The sequence below is a fragment of the Pleurodeles waltl genome, chromosome 7, assembly GCF_031143425.1.
Source record: "Pleurodeles waltl isolate 20211129_DDA chromosome 7, aPleWal1.hap1.20221129, whole genome shotgun sequence".
Lineage (NCBI taxonomy): Eukaryota > Metazoa > Chordata > Amphibia > Caudata > Salamandridae > Pleurodeles > Pleurodeles waltl.
In genome coordinates, this window is record NC_090446.1 from 613,985,025 (window position 1) to 614,003,662 (window position 18,638).

Below are 18,638 nucleotides of genomic sequence, written 5' to 3' on the forward strand. Positions count from 1 at the left end.
TGTATCCTGGGCCACAGTAGACGGCACACAGAAAGGAAGATAGCATAGAGAACAAACGCAAGAGCAATACTGCTCCTTTAAATATTTAAGATACGGTGTCCTCAGACAGGCTCCCGTACAGTTCTTCAATAAGCATCCGCGGAGTTATGGGGACTTGCTATTTATCCTTGGAGTGCGACCCGTGCCCCTAACCCTCTGTCGCCCCTTTCTCAAGGAAAGGCGGGGCTCTCCATATCAATAAAAAGAGAGAACTAATTATTTACAGAGACATATGCTGACATATTTTCAAATTTGTTCCATTTGAAAATAAAGTAGCTCCATTTCAAACCCGCGCCCTCTTCTTCGTCATCCAAACAGAGGTGCGTGCCTCAAAGCAGCGGTAGACAGTGTGCCATCATATTTTAAAGAAGCCCGTTTGACCTAGCCATCGTATTCCCTTAGGCAAAAACACCAGTCGAAGAGAAAGAGCAGTACCATCAGAACACGACACCCACCTCCTAAGCGCAAGAGATCCTAGAATAACACACATAAGTCACCACCCTCTTGAAAGCAAGCTTTCCTTTACCCTGTGTGTCCTCTTTTTCCGAGAGGAGAACCCTTGGGTCAAATGGAAAAAGGCTAGAGCTGTGGGTGCCCAACCTCCCTTCTCTCGCTGTGAACCCTTCTCTAACCCGTCAATGTACGCCTCTTTTTGAACACTTAACCACTTTGTGCTCTTCTCTTCTCTAAAACGAACCTGCCAGTAAACACCAGTTCCCTTACCTGAAACTGCAACAGCCGCTCGGTCTGTTCCTGGGTCAGATCCAGCTCCTCCGGCGCAGCCATCTTCCCTCAGCTAACCCGTCACTCAGACAGAGGAAGTGGCATCGACTGGTCAAGAAACAGGCTTGGAAGTCTTCCGCTTCCGGGTGAGTATAAAATTAACAGCTACTGCCTCTCGACCACATCCTTTGCGTTAAACTGACTTTAACAGTAAAGCACATATGCAATACTCATCTATGGATAACCAACTAATGTTTATATGAATCCTGATTGTGATCATAGATTGGGCAGACCCAGCGTACTTATATAAATTTGTATTAGACGTAAAAAAGCTTACTGACGTCATCTTAAATGGGGCGGGCCACCTTCACGGTATAAACCGTTCGCGATACACGAAGGCACCCCAAACCAAGATGGCTGCTACGTTTACGTGTTACGATGACAAAGGCAAATACACAGTAGCATTAAACTCTTTCTGGTTCGAGCACTTTTGGAGATCAAGATGTACCCCTGCAAATATTCTCTATCTGTTTAGCGAGGCGCCGAAGCTTACTGCTTTGAAACTTTATTTTGTGGTTATTTGTCTTATTTTTAAAATGTTATAAAACAATGCACGGCTTCCCGATCGAATTGTCTCAAAGTGTGCTGCCATAATTATTGAAATCAGTAAATAACCCGGAACATTTTACTTGGGCACAGCACATATGGTCTATGCACAGAGTTCGAGCGATTGAGGATTGAATTGGCAATAACTACGGACACGTGACAGTAAATCCGTTCTAGCTTACTTAATTGGTTAATGCAGTTGTGTGTTTTGCCCAGTCACAAATTTGACTCATAAAGTAGCGTCGAGGGTTAATGTGCCTGCTGCAAAGCAAATTGGGCAAAATGCAAATCGCAGAATTGTATTTTTGGTAGATAGGTAAGTGAGTTGCTGCTTTTGACACTGTGATCATTTTGTTACTTCCAGTTCATAAGTCACTGCCCTTCCCGCCCTGCCAAGTACCACACATTAGTGGTTAAAGTATTGCATTTTAGTGCTGGTGTCAACAACACCACACTAAAATGCTAATATCATGCATTTAGTAGCTCCTATGGTGCACAAGATGATGAAGGTTCCTCAGTATAGTAAAGCAACCAGGATGCTACAGGGAGTGCAGAATTATTAGGCAAATGAGTATTTTGACCACATCATTCTCTTTATGCATGTTGTCTTACTCCAAGCTGTATAGGCTCGAAAGCCTACTACCAATTAAGCATATTAGGTGATGTGCATCTCTGTAATGAGAAGGGGTGTGGTCTAATGACATCACCACCCTATATCAGGTGTGCATAATTATTAGGCAACTTCCTTTCCTTTGGCAAAATGGGTCAAAAGAAGGACTTGACAGGCTCAGAAAAGTCAAAAATAGTGAGATATCTTGCAGAGGGATGCAGCACTCTTAAAATTGCAAAGCTTCTGAAGCGTGATCATCGAACAATAAAGCGTTTCATTCAAAATAGTCAACAGGGTCGCAAGAAGCGTGTGGAAAAACCAAGGCGCAAAATAACTGCCCATGAACTGAGAAAAGGCAAGCGTGCAGCTGCCACGATGCCACTTGCCACCAGTTTGGCCATATTTCAGAGCTGCAACATCACTGGAGTGCCCAAAAGCACAAGGTGTGCAATACTCAGAGACATGGCCAAGGTAAGAAAGGCTGAAAGACGACCACCACTGAACAAGACACACAAGCTGAAACGTCAAGACTGGGCCAAGAAATATCTCAAGACTGATTTTCTAAGGTTTTATGGACTGATGAAATGAGAGTGAGTCTTGATGGGCCAGATGGATGGGCCCGTGGCTGGATTGGTAAAGGGCAGAGAGCTCCAGTCCGACTCAGACGCCAGCAAGGTGGAGGTGGAGTACTGGTTTGGGCTGGTATCATCAAAGATGAGCTTGTGGGGCCTTTTCGGGTTGAGGATGGAGTCAAGCTCAACTCCCAGTCCTACTGCCAGTTCCTGGTAGACACCTTCTTCAAGCAGTGGTACAGGAAGAAGTCTGCATCCTTCAAGAAAAACATGATTTTCATGCAGGACAATGCTCCATCACACGCGTCCAAGTACTCCACAGCGTGGCTGGCAAGAAAGGGTATAAAAGAAGGAAATCTAATGACATGGCCTCCTTGTTCACCTGATCTGAACCCCATTGAGAACCTGTGGTCCATCATCAAATGTGAGATTTACAAGGAGGGAAAACCGTACACCTCTCTGAACAGTGTCTGGGAGGCTGTGGTTGCTGCTGCACGCAATGTTGATGGTGAACAGATCAAAACACTGACAGAATCCATGGATGGCAGGCTTTTGAGTGTCCTTGCAAAGAAAGGTGGCTATATTGGTCACTGATTTGTTTTTGTTTTGTTTTTGAATGTCAGACATGTATATTTGTGAATGTTGAGATGTTATATTGGTTTCACTGGTAATAATAAATAATTGAAATGGGTATATATTTGTTTTTTGTTAAGTTGCCTAATAATTATGCACAGTAATAGTCACCTGCACACACAGATATCCCCCTAACATAGCTAAAACTAAAAACAAACTAAAAACTACTTCCAAAAATATTCAGCTTTGATATTAATGAGTTTTTTGGGTTCATTGAGAACATGGTTGTTGTTCAATAATAAAATTAATCCTCAAAAATACAACTTGCCTAATAATTCTGCACTCCCTGTATATGCTGCTGCCAAGTCAATTTAGTAACTATGAATTCGGCCAGGAGAGGCCACTCATTACTATGGTGAGGTGCGGCATGGGCCTCTGCTATGTTGTTCACTTATTTTTTAACTTTAACAGTGAAGGTGTGGCCTCTGAGCCCAGATATGAGCCCTCACTTGGATCTGGTTTCACATAATAATATCAACAAAACAAACTCTGGGCCCAGTTCTCACTTTCCGGTGCCTCCTGTTCACCTGATCCAGTCCAGAACAGTTCAGTCACTGTCCACACAGCAGCACAGTTTAAGTGTTGCACCAGTCTCAAAATGTTATCAGAGCTTAAACCCATCAAGCACAGACAAAGGACACATCTTTGATCAGAGCATAACTGAGTTGGGCACTATTAAAGAGCACCATCCAAAGACAGTCCTGCAGGCTTCGGCCTATTGTGCTTTTAGTGTTCCCTGAAAGGTGTGACTATGCCGGCAGCGGAGATTGAGTCTGTGACTCAGGCACCTCCTATGGAACAGCTAACTGTGCTATTTTAGCAGTGTATTATCATGAGAATGTAAGTAGAATGTAGAACATAGCTTAAGAAGGTGGGGATGCTGTAGAATGAGGCATGTCATATACCTGCTGGTAGTCATTGTGGAAGAGTCGTTTTTTTTGTATGCTGTTAATCATAATAAACCTAATGGTCTCTACAACAACTGCCTGGACATCTTCTTCACATTGGCAATGAGAAGCTCAACAAGTTGAAGATTAGAGGTATTATTGTGAAGGCGGACGCAACGGAATGGCTTGCACCAGTTGTGCTTGTGCGCAAAGTCTCTGGGGAGATAAGGCTCTGTGTAGACTTGAGAGGTCTTTACTGGAATGTGGCAGTTGATAAGCATCCGATATCCAACACTGCTGAGATGCTTGCCTTCCTTGACAGTGCTGTGGAATTTTCCATGTTAAATCTCAGGGCTGCATGCCATCAATTAAAGTTAGATAGTGAATATACAATTTTCGCGTCTTTCATCTCTCCCTTTGGGTTGTTTAAATTCACAATACTATCCTTTGGGTTGAATTCAGCTTCTTCTGTGTTTCATAGAGCCATGGAAGACATCTTGGGTGGGATTTCTGGAGTTAAGATTTACCAATACTATGTTTTGGTGTTTGGCTTTTCTCAAGAAGAACATGATTACAGATTTAAACAAGTTCTGGGAAACTTTAAAGATATGGGACTTACCTTAAGAGAGCATAAATGTAGGTTTAACCTTACCAAGATTGAATATCCTGGACACAAACTCACAAAGGATGGGGTCAAACCCAAGGAACAATTGGTGAGAACCATTGATAATCTCCCAACTCCAAAATGCCGACATGAGTTGGTCACCTTCTTAGTGATGGCTGAGTATTATCATACATTTGTGCCAATGTTTGCTAGTCACATACGCACTATTAAGGCCCTCTTAAAGTAAGGAGTAAAGTTTTTGTGGCCCCCTTAATGTGATTCTGAATTTAATGACATAAAGAATGCTTTGTTTAATGTTCCTTCGTTGCAACATTTTGATACAATGAGACAATCTATTGTTGTCGCTGATACAAGTGTGAAAGGATTAGGAGCTGTGCTAAAACAGGTGAACCAAGGGAAAATAGACTATAATGTTTTTATCCAGGGTGTTGGCTGGCCCTGGAAGTCATTACCTGGTGATTGAGAAGGAAGCCATGTGTATTTACTGGGCTATAAGAAAGTTAAAAAATGTATATGGTGTAGTACTTTTGTGGTAAGGTCTGATCATAAACCCCTAAAGGATCTGTTTTCAAGGAAGAACTTAGATGCAATATCCTCTCAAATATGTAAGTGAGTTGTTGCCCTACAGGTTTACAAATTTAAGGTCAAATAAATTCCAGGAGCAGAAAATGGAGTAGCTAACTGCCTGTCTTGTTCAGTGTCTGTATGGACCGAAACTGATAATAAAGTAGATGATTATCTGTCGGACTTGGAAGATTTCAGTATGTGTGAAATTACAGAGGGTGTCACCAGCGAAAGAGAATGGAAGGATTTGTTAGCAAATTATGTAGTGTTACAAGAATTTATTAAACATGTCTCTAATGGCTGGCAGAGGAAGCCTGATGTAGGTGAAGAAGTCCAGAAATACTGAAAATTATGAGAAGAGCTGTTTGTTAAGGATGATCTTCTCTGGAGAGGCACAAAGCTAGTACCACCCATGGAAGTTGAGGGAAAACTCATTCGTTTCAGGCATCAAGGCCAAGAGAGGATTTGTAAAACTAAAGAAAGGATCAGATTATACTTCTGGTGGCCTGGAATAGACACATAGGTGGGAAGAGTCATGAGAGACTGCATGGAGTGTGTTTCTAGTGTCAAAGTAAGACCAGAATACAACTTATGATTTTGAGAAAAGCTCCAGTAAGGGTCTGGCAGGAGGTTGCTTTGGATATTTTAGGGCCCGTCACCAACAAGTCTGAGCATTACTATGTTTTAGTTTTAATAGACGTGTTTTCCAGGTGGCCTGAGATTTGCATCACACAAGCATAAAAATATTTAAGATCATTGAATTTTTAAACAACGTTTTCAGTATAGAAGGATTATTTAACAGAGAAAGGTGTACAACTGGTGTCCAAGGAAATGGAAGAGTTTTTGTCAGGAAGAGGAATCAAGCACAAAAGATGTTCTTTCTATCATCCCAAGACTAATGGTATATTAGAGAGATTCAATAGGATGGTAAAGGAGTTTATACAGATAGTAAAGTCTCAGTACAGGGATTGAAAGTTTGAAATAATTGAGAGGGCAAAACTGTACAAACTTACACCTCATTCTATCACAAACAAGATGCTATTCAAATTATTCAGTGCCAAAAACCCAACACGTTAATGTATCCTTGTTTGATGAATTGCAAGAATGTAGGCAAACTCTGGGAGGTGGTAAGAAACACAACATGAGAAAAAAAAGAAAAGGAAACTCAATTTTGATCTGAGGCATGCCGCCTCTTTAACAAGGGTGAAAGTATGCGATACTGTTAGAGTGAGATATCCTCAGAAAGGAGGATCTTCAAAATTTTACACATCATTCCAGGTTATCAAGCTATTTCACAATTCAGTTAAGTGATAATTGCATTTAGAATTTAGGCAGAATCGCTATTGTTCCTTCAGGTTCAGTGGGTCATGATAGTTCTGAGAGTGAGAAACATGATTGCCCTGAACTGAGGAGAAGTAAATGGGCGCCAGTTCCTCCTAAATTTATGAAAGACTTTGTGTAAAATATTTTCTACTTTATCAACCTTATGTACCATAACTTTCTATTTTTTGTAAATTGTTTATGATTATATTTTCATATGTTATTTGCCAGTTCTGTATATAGTAATGCTATTGTAAGAATATTTATTTTTATTGAATATATTGGGAGAAGGTGTGAGGTAGTTTAGCACTGTATTAGCGTGAGAATGTAAGAAGTAGAATGTAGAGCAGAGCTTAACCCCTTGCATGCATTGGAGGTCCGGGAGCCGTTCGATGCCACAGTGCTTATGTGCGTCGGATTGTTCCCGGCTGTCCATGCACATGGAACTGGAAATCCCTCTGGTGCCCGCACCAGAGGGATTGCCTTTCAATATTTTCAGCCTTGGTTGCTAGGGAAGAGCTTTGCCAGAAACTAAAGTTGAAAATATCCCCTCCCTGTAATAACGATCAGCGCTCTGTCCGCGCCAACATCATTATAGGGGAAATGAAAGTAAAATGAGCCGATCAGCTATTTTGCTTTCATTTTCTTTGGTGCTCTGGGGTAGATCTTAGCCCCCTGAGCACCGATTTAAACAGGAGAGATACTGTTGTAAAGGGGAGAGTCTCCTCTTTCCAAAGGAACCTTCCCATAGTGGAATCCTGCTTGGGGATCACTGCAGGAGGGCGATCCCCAAGCAGAGATCCACCACTAGACACCCCTGGAAGGGGGAGCAGCCCCTTGGGCAAGGGCTTTTGGCCCCCCTTAATTTTTTGGGAAAGTTCAGTTGTTCTGCCCCCTGGGGGTCAAATAGGATAATTACTCCTGATCTGCTCCCCCTGGTGGGCAGAAACCCCACTAGGCACCCACAATAATTGTTTGTTTAGAAAAGTCTAGGGGTGAGGGCTACCCAGAATGAGCACAGCAATGTCCCCCCCCAAAAAAATAAATAAATAGGCACAGTCTTCCTGGGGGTTATTACCCCAAATCTGTCCCCCTAGGGGGAACAGAAAGTCCACTCAACAAATTCACTTTACAAAAGATGGGTGGAAGCCAAGCCCAAACCCCAACTGAAGGGGCAAAAAGTCTTTCTGTTCCTCCCTGTGGACTAAAGCACCTCATCCCAATGGCAAGAAAAAGGACATTAGACTGTTTTGGGTTTTGATTTTACATATGAGCCAAGAGAGTTTTGCTAACTCACAGTTTCGTTCCACTTGCAATGATGAGCGGTTGCACTTTTTGGACTTGGGTACGTGCCACGTGGAAAAACCGACAAGACCCAGACACTTCAGAAAACTAAAAATCTGAGGGAGTCCAGGGTGGTGTGCTTTACATGCACCCCACACCATTTTCTTACCCACAATGCCCTGCAAACCTCCAACTTTGCCTGAAATCATCATGCACTCTCCCTACATTTCTATGATGGAAACTTCTGTAATCCACAAAATAACACAAAATTCCTACCATCCATCTTTGCCTCATCTGTACTGATAAAAACTCTGCCCCACTTGGGTGCGTGCTCAAAGCACAGTCAGCCTAAAAACGTATGAAAAAAACTGCCCTTTTGGACACACTTTGGTTCCCCCTCAATTTCTACATGTTTGTGGCCCTTCTCTGTCGCAGGCACTTGGCTCACCTACACAAGTGAGGTATCATTTTTATTGGGAGACCAAGGGGAACTCTGGGTGTTAGGAAGTTTGTGCCAATGCGGTATCCCATACAGAAATACAAGGAAAATGTTTTTTTTTTTTAACTAAACATGAGGTTTGCAGGGGATTCTGGGTAAGATAATATTGGGGGATCCATGCAAGCCACCCCTTCCTGGACTCCCCCGGGTGTTTCATTTTCAGAAATGTCTGGGTTTGATAGGTTTCCCTAGATGCCCATCGAGCCCGGGACCAAAAACGCAGGTGCCCCTTGCAAAAACATTTTTTAGTTAAAGATCATTTTGATGTGTCCACAAAACATTTTGGGCCCTTCTATGTCACAGGCACTTTGTCCACCCACACAAGTGAGGTAGCATTTTCATTGGGAGACCTGGGGGATAGCTGAGTGGTAGGACATTTGTGGGTCCCCTCAGACTCCAGAACGTTCCATCACAGAAATGTGAGGAAAATGTGTTTTTTTACACAAATATTGATGTTTGCAAGGGATTCTGGGTAACAGAACCTGGTAAGAGCCACACAAGTCACCCCATCTTGGATTCCCCTGAGTGTGTAGTTTTCAAAAATGTACAGGTTTGCTAGGTTTTCTTAGGTTCTGGCTGAGCTAGTGCCCCAAATCCACAGCTAGGCACATTGCAAAAAGGGTAAGTTTTTAGAGAAATATGTGCTGTGTCCATGTTGCACTTTGGGCCATTTCCTGTCATGCACATCAGGCCTGCATACACACATGTGAGTTACCATTTATATCATGAGTTTTAGGGGAACACATCATAGTAAAACAAGTGTTATCACCAGATAGTCTTTCTCTGCATTTGCGTCTTTCCAAATCTAAGACATTGGGTAAGAAAGAAATCATTTTGAGAAATGCCCACTAATTCACATGCTAATATGGTGTGGTGGGTAATTGGGTATTGGTCAGAGCAGGGGGTACATAAGAAACTACACTCCCAGACAACTATTAAGATATAATGGTAAAGGGGATCCTCTTTTATTTCTATTTGTCAGGGTTCTTCTTATAATGGTTCTCTTAACAGTTTGTTTTAACTTTAATTCTATCCTTTAGAACTTTTCCTCTTGTCTCTTTTCTTTTTTTCTTCTCCTCCTTCTAATTGTCTTCTCTGTTGCTCTCTTCTTTTAATTATCCCTGGTTTTCCTTTTTCCCATGTATAGCTTGGGGTTCCGATGTCACCGTTCCAGAGGATGAAAAGAGAGAGACAGAAGGACAGGGGGTAAGTGGTTTATGTGACTGATACTCTTTCTATAGCCTGGCAAAAAGGGAGGGAATAAAGTTAGGGATGGTGCCTATCAGTGTGAATCCTTTTTTGTTTTCTACTTAGTGCTTTCGAGAGTGTACTGGTGAAAAGTGCAGTAGAAGAAAGTAAAAAAAAGAAAATGTCTACGATGCACGTTTATGTGTACGAGGCAGGCTAGTTATGGTAGTCCCTTATTACGTAGTGGGACTTATAATGGAATCTTTCCCGTCTCCATCCTCACTTTTCTCTTGCACCTCCCACTTCCCACTTCCTTCTTAGGAAGTTTGTGGCTGAACCCAATATGTAGGCACGTACCTGCGTTAGCCACATCCCCCTTGGGACATGGCGGCTTGTTCCATCTAGGGCTGGGATACCGGTGCTTTGCAAGGCTTCCCGTGAATCTCTCCTTCCTTCGTTGTTGCACGGATTCCCTCTGGCACTTCAGGGGTCTCTTTCTCCGGTCCTCAATCTTCTTTTCTGCTACATCGTCTCACGGCGTCATCCTCCACTCCTGCAGTATCTTCCTTGGCTCCTACAGCGTCCTCCTCTACACTTGCAGCATCTCCCTTCGCTCCTCCGGCGTCTTCCTCCACACTTGCGGCGTCCTTCTTCACTCTTGCTTCCCCGGCACACATAGGGGGTGATTCTAACCCTGGCGGTCGGTGATAAAGCGGCGGCCAACCCGCCAACAGGCCGGCGGTCCAAAAAATGGAATTCTGACCCTGGCGGGAACCGCCAACACAGCCCGCCACATTAACACTCCGCCCGCCACGGCGGTACAAACAAACAGCGCGGCGGTCACCGCCAACAGACAGGCGGCAGACAATGTACCGCCCACAGTATCAGAACTCACCAATCCGCCACCTTTTCCGGGGCGGGAGCACCGCCGATAAAAACACGCGGAAACAGACTACGAACGGGAAAACGCGCACCTCTACGCACTCCACGAGGAAGGAGGACAGCATGGAACCCGAATTAAACATCCTACCTGCTCTCGTCTACCTGCTCATCTACCACGAGTACGAACGCCGGCGCAGACGACAACGGTGAGTACTGCACCTACGACACAGGGGAGGGGGGAGGAGGAAAGGTTACGGCACACACATATGCGACCCCCCCCCCCAAACCATGTACACACCAATGCAGAGCAACAAGTCACAGTGACACCACCCAAACCCCCGTGAAAAATGCAAGGACATAATTAAATTGTGAATCGAAATTTATGTAAAAAAAAAGCCACTGATAAGTCATGGTCAAATAGCAATAAAATTTTTAAAAAATCAATTCAATATTTAGTGCAATCGATAAACCGAGGCAATTAGTCCTGCACATTTAACAAAATTCCAAGTGTCCGTGGGCCAAAGTGTATCAACACAAGGGCAAAGCCCACACAGGAGACCTGAGTCCTTTGGAGAGAACACTGCAGGGGCATCTGATGACAAAACTACAGGCACCTCAGAGGGAAGGGAAGGGGGGGCACCACAGCCACATGAGTCCACGACGCCAGATCCACGAAGGGGCTACCATGCCCACTGTGCCATCCTGGGGAGTGCAAAGCCACAGTCTCTCAAGTCTCTACAGTGGGTGGCTTGCCCACTGTGCCATCCTGGGGAGTGCAAAGCCACAGTCTCTCAAGTCTCTACAGTGGGTGGCTTGCCCACTGTGCCATCCTGGGGAGTGCAAAGCCACAGTCTCTCAAGTCTCTACAGCAAAGCCACAGTCCATCAGGTGGATAACAGTCTCCACCGGTCAAGGAGGAGGCATGGTGGGCACAGTGAACCGTGAACAGTAGCTCGAGACAGAACCGGCACTGTCATTGTGCCAGTGGTGCTTGAGACGGCGGGGCCCAGCGGAGCGGTGCTTGACAGGAAGGGCCCAGCGGAGCGGTGCTTGAGACGGCGGGGCCCAGCGGAGCGGTGCTTGACAGGAAGGGCCCAGCGGAGCGGTGCTTGAGACGGCGGGGCCCAGCGGAGCGGTGCTTGAGACGGCGGGGCCCAGCGGAGCGGTGCTTGACAGAAAGGGCCCAGCGGAGCGGTGCTTGAGACGGTGGGGCCCAGCAGGGCGGTGCTTGAGACGGCGGGGCCCAGCGGAGCAGTGCTTGACAGGAAGGGCCCAGCGGAGCGGTGTTTGAAACTGCGTGGCCCAGCGGAGCGGTGCTTGACAGGAAGGGCCCAGCGGAGCGGTGCTTGAGACGGCGGGGCCCAGCGGAGCGGTGCTTGAGACGGCGGGGCCCAGCGGAGCGGTGCTTGAGACGGCGGGGCCCAGCGGAGCGGTGCTTGAGACGGCAGGGCCCAGCGGAGCGGTGCTTGAGACGGCGGGGCCCAGCGGAGCGGTGCTTGAGACGGCGGGGCCCAGCGGAGCGGTGCTTGAGACGGCAGGGACCAGCGGAGCGGTGCTTGACAGGAAGGGCCCAGCGGAGCAGTGCTTGAGACGGCGGGGCCCAGCGGAGCGGTGCTTGAGACGGCGGGGCCCAGCGGAGCGGTGCTTGACAGGAAGGGCCCAGCGGAGCGGTGCTTGAGACGGCGGGGCCCAGCGGAGCGGTGCTTGAGACGGCGGGGCCCAGCGGAGCGGTGCTTGACAGGAAGGGCCCAGCGGAGCGGTGCTTGAGACTGCGGGGCCCAGCGGAGCGGTGCTTGACAGGAAGGGCCCAGCGGAGCGGGGCTTGAGACTGCGGGGCCCAGCGGAGCGGTGCTTGACAGGAAGGGCCCAGCGGAGCGGTGCTTGAGACGGCGGGGCCCTGTTCAGCGGTGCTCTTCTGCACGATGGGGCCCTGTTCAGCGGTGCTCTTCTGCACAGCGGGGCCCTGTTCAGCGGTGCTCTTCTGCGCGGCGGGGCCCTGTTCAGCGGTGCTCTTCGGCACGGCGGGGCCCTGTTCAGCGGTGCTCTTCTGTGCGGCGGGGCCCTGTTCAGCGGTGCTCTTCTGTGCGGCGGGGCCCTGTTCAGCGGTGCTCTTCTGCACGGCGGGGCCCTGTTCAGCGGTGCTCTTCTGCACGGCGGGGCCCTGTTCAGCGGTGCTCTTCTGCACGGCGGGGCCCTGTTCAGCGGTGCCTTTCTGGACGGCGGGGCCCTGTTCAGCGGTGCCTTTCTGGACGGCGGGGCCCTGTTCAGCGGTGCCTTTCTGCACGGCGGGGCCCTGTTCAGCGGTGCCTTTCTGGACGGCGGGGCCCTGTTCAGCGGTGCCTTTCTGCACGGCGGGGCCCTGTTCAGCGGTGCCTTTCTGGACGGCGGGGCCCTGTTCAGCGGTGCCTTTCTGCACGGCGGAGCCCTGTTCAGCGGTGCTCTTCTGCACGGCGGGGCCCTGGTCAGCGGTGCTTGTCCAGTAATTCAAGGGAGCCAGACCTGGCCTGGACTCCCTGCTCAGTCGCCCTCCGACCGTGCAGTCGCAGGACCCTTCGGTGACGGTGTCCTGGGCCCTTTGGTGTCCTCCCTTACAGCCGGGATGGGGCTTGTGGGGCCCTCCTGCTCCGCGCTCCTGCTGGCTGACTTCTCCGACCTGCTGCCCTTTCGCTCCTTAGAAGAGACTCTCTGGCCCTTGCCTCCCCTGGATGTTGTGGCAGGTGAAGTGGCCGAACTCTGGTCCTTGGGGGCAGCCGTGTCAGTCCTCTCACGGCGGCCCTTGAGTTTCCGGGTCCTCTTGCCTGGGGGGGGGCTGGCTTTCCCCTTGCTGCTGATAGAAGTGTCACTGCTGCCAAAGGGTGGACTTCAGAACCCATGCACCACAGTGACACTCGAAGCTGGGCTGGTGGTGGCTGAGGTGCTCTTGGGACTCTTAGCAGATGGAGGGGGTGGGTCAGGGGAGGGAAAGAGGTTAAGATTGGAGAGGTAAACTTTTTTAGGACCAAGGTAAAGGGTGGGAGTAGTGGTGATGGGAGTGGAGGAAGAGGATGTGGTTGTAGGAGAGTCAGGTGTGCTGTCTTTGGGTGCCGGTGATTGTGAGGTAGGCTGTCGTGAGGTGGATGGCTGTTGGGTGGGTGGCTGCCTGCGTTTGTGTGTCTTGGAAGAGTGGGTGACAGACACAGTGGGAGAGGACACAGGGGACGTGTAAATGGCAGTGGGGGTGGTGACTGCACGTGTGCGGACTGTACTGGAGGGTGTGCTGGTGATGGAAGCACTGGCTGATGGTGGTGTGCATGCAGGTGTGAGTGTAGACGTCACAGGGAGGGAGGAGGGAGACGAGGGGGACACAGAGGTGGTAGTGACTGTTGGCATGTCTGCATCTGGATGTTGCTTGGGTGAGTGTTTGTGGGATCTGTGGTGCTTGTGTCTGGATGAGCTGACCTTGGGTGTTGAGGTGTGTGCAGGCTGGTCTGATGGTGTGGATGGGATAGGCAGAGGAACAGGAGACAGAGACAGGGTGGAGGCAGTTAGAAGAGGGAGGCTGGAAACAGGGACAATAGCTGCCGTCAGTGCTGAGGCCAGAGCATTGAACGATCGTTGATGGGCAGCCTGACCCGAATGAATGCCCTCCAGGTAGGCATTGCTCCGATGCACCTCCCTTTCTACCCCCTGGATGGCATTCAAAAGGGTAGTCTGCCCAACAATGATGGTCTGAAGGTGGTCAATGACCTCCTCACTGAGGGCAGCAGGGGTGACAGGGGTAGGGCCTGAGGTGCCTGGGGCGAAGGAGATGCCCGCCTTCTCGGGCGAGCGGGCACGGAGCGTAGGCTGAGGGGCTGCTGGGAGGGCGGGGCTGGTGCGCTGGGTGGCGGCTGTACCTGTAGAGGCGGGGGGCCCGGATGTTGCTGCCACCGCTAGGGAGCTCCCATCCGAGGACGTGTCGGTGTCGCTGGTGTCACCACCGGTCCCCGTTGTGGTGCTCCCCTCGCCCTCCGTATCACTGGTGCCCTCGGTGTCTGTACCACGGCCCACCGGGGCCTTGTGACTTGCAGCTCCCTCGTGCTCCGATGCCAAATCTCCTCCGCCTGATGATGCTAATGCACACATGCACAAGATGATCAAGAAAAAGGGTAGGGGGAGAAATAATAAAACAGGTTGAGTGCATGCAATGTCAACACCGTTGGCGGAGAGGACAGACACAGGAGCCTCATGCACTACGCTGCGCAATCGGGGTATACTACTCAGTACTTGTGACCAGGCCTACAGGTCTATGCACAACAAATACACACATGGATGATGCAGGACCATGGATAGCTGTACTTGGCACCCTACAGAGGTGGGGGGCGGGGGCACAGGGCCATGCCTAAAGGAGAGGACTACACTACAGAAAACGCCCTGGCCTAATGTCACCCACAACCCTCCTCCCCCACCCAGACGCCTCCACTGCGCATAAAGATAGCAGAATGTGCTGATACTCACCCCCTTGTGTCTGCTGTGATGTCCTCAAGCGCCCATCCAAATCAGGGTAGGCCACCGCCAGGATCCGGGACATCAGGGGGGTCAGGGTACGACTGGCACCCCTCCTAGGTTGGGAGGCCATCCCCAGCAGTGACTCGGCGGTCTTCCTGGTCCCGCGGCGGATGTCCTCCCACCTCTTGCGGCTGTGGGTGCCCCGTCTGACGTGGACCCCCAGGGCCCGGACTTCCTTGGCGATGGCACGCCAAATGTCGACTTTCTGATGGGCGCTGACCTATTTGACATGTACAGGGTGGGAAAGGAAAATTCTTCATTTATCTGCATGTTAGATGTGATTGCCCCCCCCCCCCCCAACTTTGCCATGTGGCACATGCTCTCATCTGTCGTGCGTTGCACTCCTCATTCGCTCCCCACCCCACCATCTTACATCCACCCCACTCAACACAGGCATAGCCCATTCCATGTGCACCCAGTGTACTTACCTGTTGGTCTGGAGGACCGTAGAGTAACGCATACTGGGGGAGGACCCCATCCACTAGTTTCTCCAACTCTTCAGGCGTGAAGGCAGGGGCCCTTTCCCCAGTCGCAGCAGCCATTGTCTCTTCCAGACCGAGGTCACAGCAGCACTTGCAGTATAGGTCCTCTCCTGTGGATGATCAGGTCTCGAGTGATTAAGCAGATAGAAAATGGCGGTCACGCCTGCGGCGGTGCGTACCGCGGCGGTGCGTACCGCGACCGCCGGCGCACCTCGTCATTGGCTCCAGAAACCCATAGGCTTCAATGTTAACCAATGCGGCTTCGTATAGCGGTCTTCGACCGCCTACCGCCACGGTGTGCCACGCCAGCGCATTGACCTCACATCCCATTGTCCCACTTCACAGGTCAGGCAGCCGCCATTTCAAGGGCCCACATGGCATAATTTGTACTGCGTCACACAGGCCTAGGCCTTGCATTGCCACACATACACGCCTTTCAATACATAGATAATCGTGTGCTATGCATGCTGTGGTGAACGTACCTGTGATTTGCTTGACTCTGTGCTCCATGTTGTCCTTCCTAGGCACCGTCCGCTGGGACTTGCGAGGAGAAGGATGAATCCTCGCGTGTACCGACCGCTGGTGGACCTGTCGACAATGGAAGAACGCCATATCATACTACGATACCGACTTGACCGAGCCACTATACATGAACTGTGTGCCCAGCTGGAGCCAGCCCTGATGTCTCTCATCCGCCAACCCACAGGAATTCCCCCTCTAGTGCAGGTTCTGTCAGTCCTCCATTTTTTGGCAAGTGGCTCATTCCAGACAACAGTGGCCATGTCATCTGGAATGTCTCAGCCTATGTTTTCAAAGATTTTGTCCAGAGTGTTGTCTGCCCTGACGAAACACATGCAGAGCTACATTGTATTCCCTGAGGAGGTTGATTTGGCCACTGTGAAGGGTGATTTTTATGCCCTTGGACATATCCCCAACATCATTGGTGCCATTGATGGGACCCATGTGGCTTTAGTACCCCCAAAAGACGATGAGCAGGTGTACAGAAACAGGAAAAGTTACCATTCTATGAACGTCCAGGTGGTCTGTTTGGCTGACCAGTACATCTCCCATGTAAATGCCAAGTTCCCTGGGTCAGTGCATGACGCGTATGTTATGCGTAATAGCAGCATCCCTTATGTGATGGAACAGCTACAGAGACAACGTGTGTGGCTAATAGGTGACTCTGGTTACCCCAACCTGCCTTGGCTATTGACCCCAGTGAGGAATCCCCGGACCAGGGCAGAGGAACGGTACAATGGGGCCCATGGGCGAACTAGGAGGATCATAGAAAGAACCTTTGGCCTCCTGAAGGCCAGGTTTAGGTGCCTGCATATGACAGGGGGATCCCTGATGTACTCACCAAAGAAGGTGTGCCAGATCATCGTGGCCTGCTGTATGCTTCACAATCTTGCATTGCGACGTCAGGTGCCTTTCCTGCAGGAGGATGGTCCAGATGGTGGTGTTGTGGCAGCTGTGGAGCCTGCGGAGAGTGAAGAGGAGGAAGACGAAGGGGACGACACAGACAACAGGGACAGAGTTATCCAACAGTATTTTCAGTAGCACACAGGTAAGAATCACCCACGCCATTTAACATTTACTGAAAGCCCCCTGCATCTTTACTTTGTGTATTTCCCCCAAGTTCTTTTAAACTGATGTTTGATTTTCCCTTCCCTTTTCAGTGCTGTATGACCCACTGCGTGACTTCAGCTTGGTTAGCCCATGGACTAAAGCTTATTGAAATTGGTATGTTGTCATCACAAAATGAACTGAACATTATTGATCAGTAATGTGTTATACATTTGTAAATAATACAGGCTGACTCCTGAATGATTTCAGTGCAATGAGTGATTTATTTTTAGTGCTAGATATTGGTACATGATATTAAAACGGTGATGGGTGAGGGTGGAGTTATGTCCATGGCAGAGTCCAGATTTCAGTTTCACAGGTGCATTTTCCATATGCCTGTGGAAGGATGGAGCAGGGGCAGTTCAAGGTTGGACAGGGTGACAATGTGGGACAGTGGGATGACATCAGGGGGTATCTTATGCTGGCGGGGGTCTTAGCATCCTACTCTGTCTTCCTGTGAGATCTCAGGTTCCTCTTGCGGGGTGGTTGTTCTTCAGCAGGAGGTGGGGTTCTGGTGGCCCGTCGTTGTGTGGGGGCCTCCTGACCACTAGCGCCGGCGGAGGTGGTAGGCTGTTCCTGGTCCTGGCTAGTGACAGGGGCCCTTTGTGGTGCCACATGGTCCCGCAATGTGGTTTCTATCCGGTTGAGGGCCTGGACTATGGTCCCCATAGCGGTAGCGATGTTCCTGAGTTCATTGCTGAACCCCATGTACCGTTCCTCCTGCTGTGCCTGGATCTCGGTGAACCTGGCCAGTACCGTCGCCATCGTCTCCTGGGAGTGATGGTATGCTCCCATGATGGTGGTGAGGGCCTCTTGGAGAGTCGGTTCCCTGGGCCTGTCCTCCCCCCCCCTGTCGCACAGCAGCCCTCCCAGTTGCCCTGTTTCCCCGGGCCTCTGTCCCCTGGACGGTGTGCCCACTACCACTGCCCCCAGGTCCCTGTTGTTGTTGGGGTGTTGGGTCAGCCTGGGTGCCCTGTAGTGGCGGACACACCGCTGCTTGACGCGTCCTGGAGACAGAGGCATGGGCCCGCTGGGTGGGAGCTGTGCTGGTGTTCCCAGAGGGGGTTGGGTCTGCTGTGGCCTGTGTCTGTGTGTGGGGAACCGACTGTCCAGAGGTCCCCGATGGTCTGGGCTGGTCATCAGGTTCGAGGTCGACAGAGCTGCTGTCCTCACTGGGGGCCTGTTCTGGGGGTGGGATGGACAAATCTGGACCCTCCGTGGCAGTGTGTTGGCGTTCGGGCCCTGCAGGGGTAAAAGAGTATGGTTATTGTTTCTGTGTGTGCCATGGCGTGCATTTTGAGTGCCCTTGTCCCCCAGTGCTGGCATTCCCTTGTGGGAGGTGTTGTGAGGGTGGGGGTGGGGGTGTATGGGTATGTGCAATGGTCATGCTTTGGTGGTGGCTGTCTATGGTTTGTGTTGGCATTCAGGGGTTGGTGTTGTTTAGGGTGGGTTGTGCTGGTGAGACATTGGCAGGGAGGTTGTGTGCTGGGGGCTTGAGATTGGGGGTGAGGGGGGGGGGTTGGCATGCTGGTGGTTGGGGGGGGAAGTAGTTGGGATTCGACTTACCAGAG

At 49.9% G+C, this 18,638-nt stretch overlaps 1 protein-coding gene across 1 annotated transcript in view; it reads right to left on the reverse strand.

Moving 5' to 3' along the window:
• The window catches only part of FAF2 (Fas associated factor family member 2), a 156,359-nt gene extending 155,465 nt beyond the window's left edge, over positions 1-894 (reverse strand). The window contains exon 1 of the mRNA XM_069244573.1: positions 763-894. Within this exon, the coding sequence (XP_069100674.1) occupies positions 763-825 (63 nt within the window). The 5' untranslated portion in view covers positions 826-894. The remainder of the gene's footprint in view (positions 1-762) is intronic.
• Between the last annotated feature and the right edge of the window lie 17,744 nt (positions 895-18,638).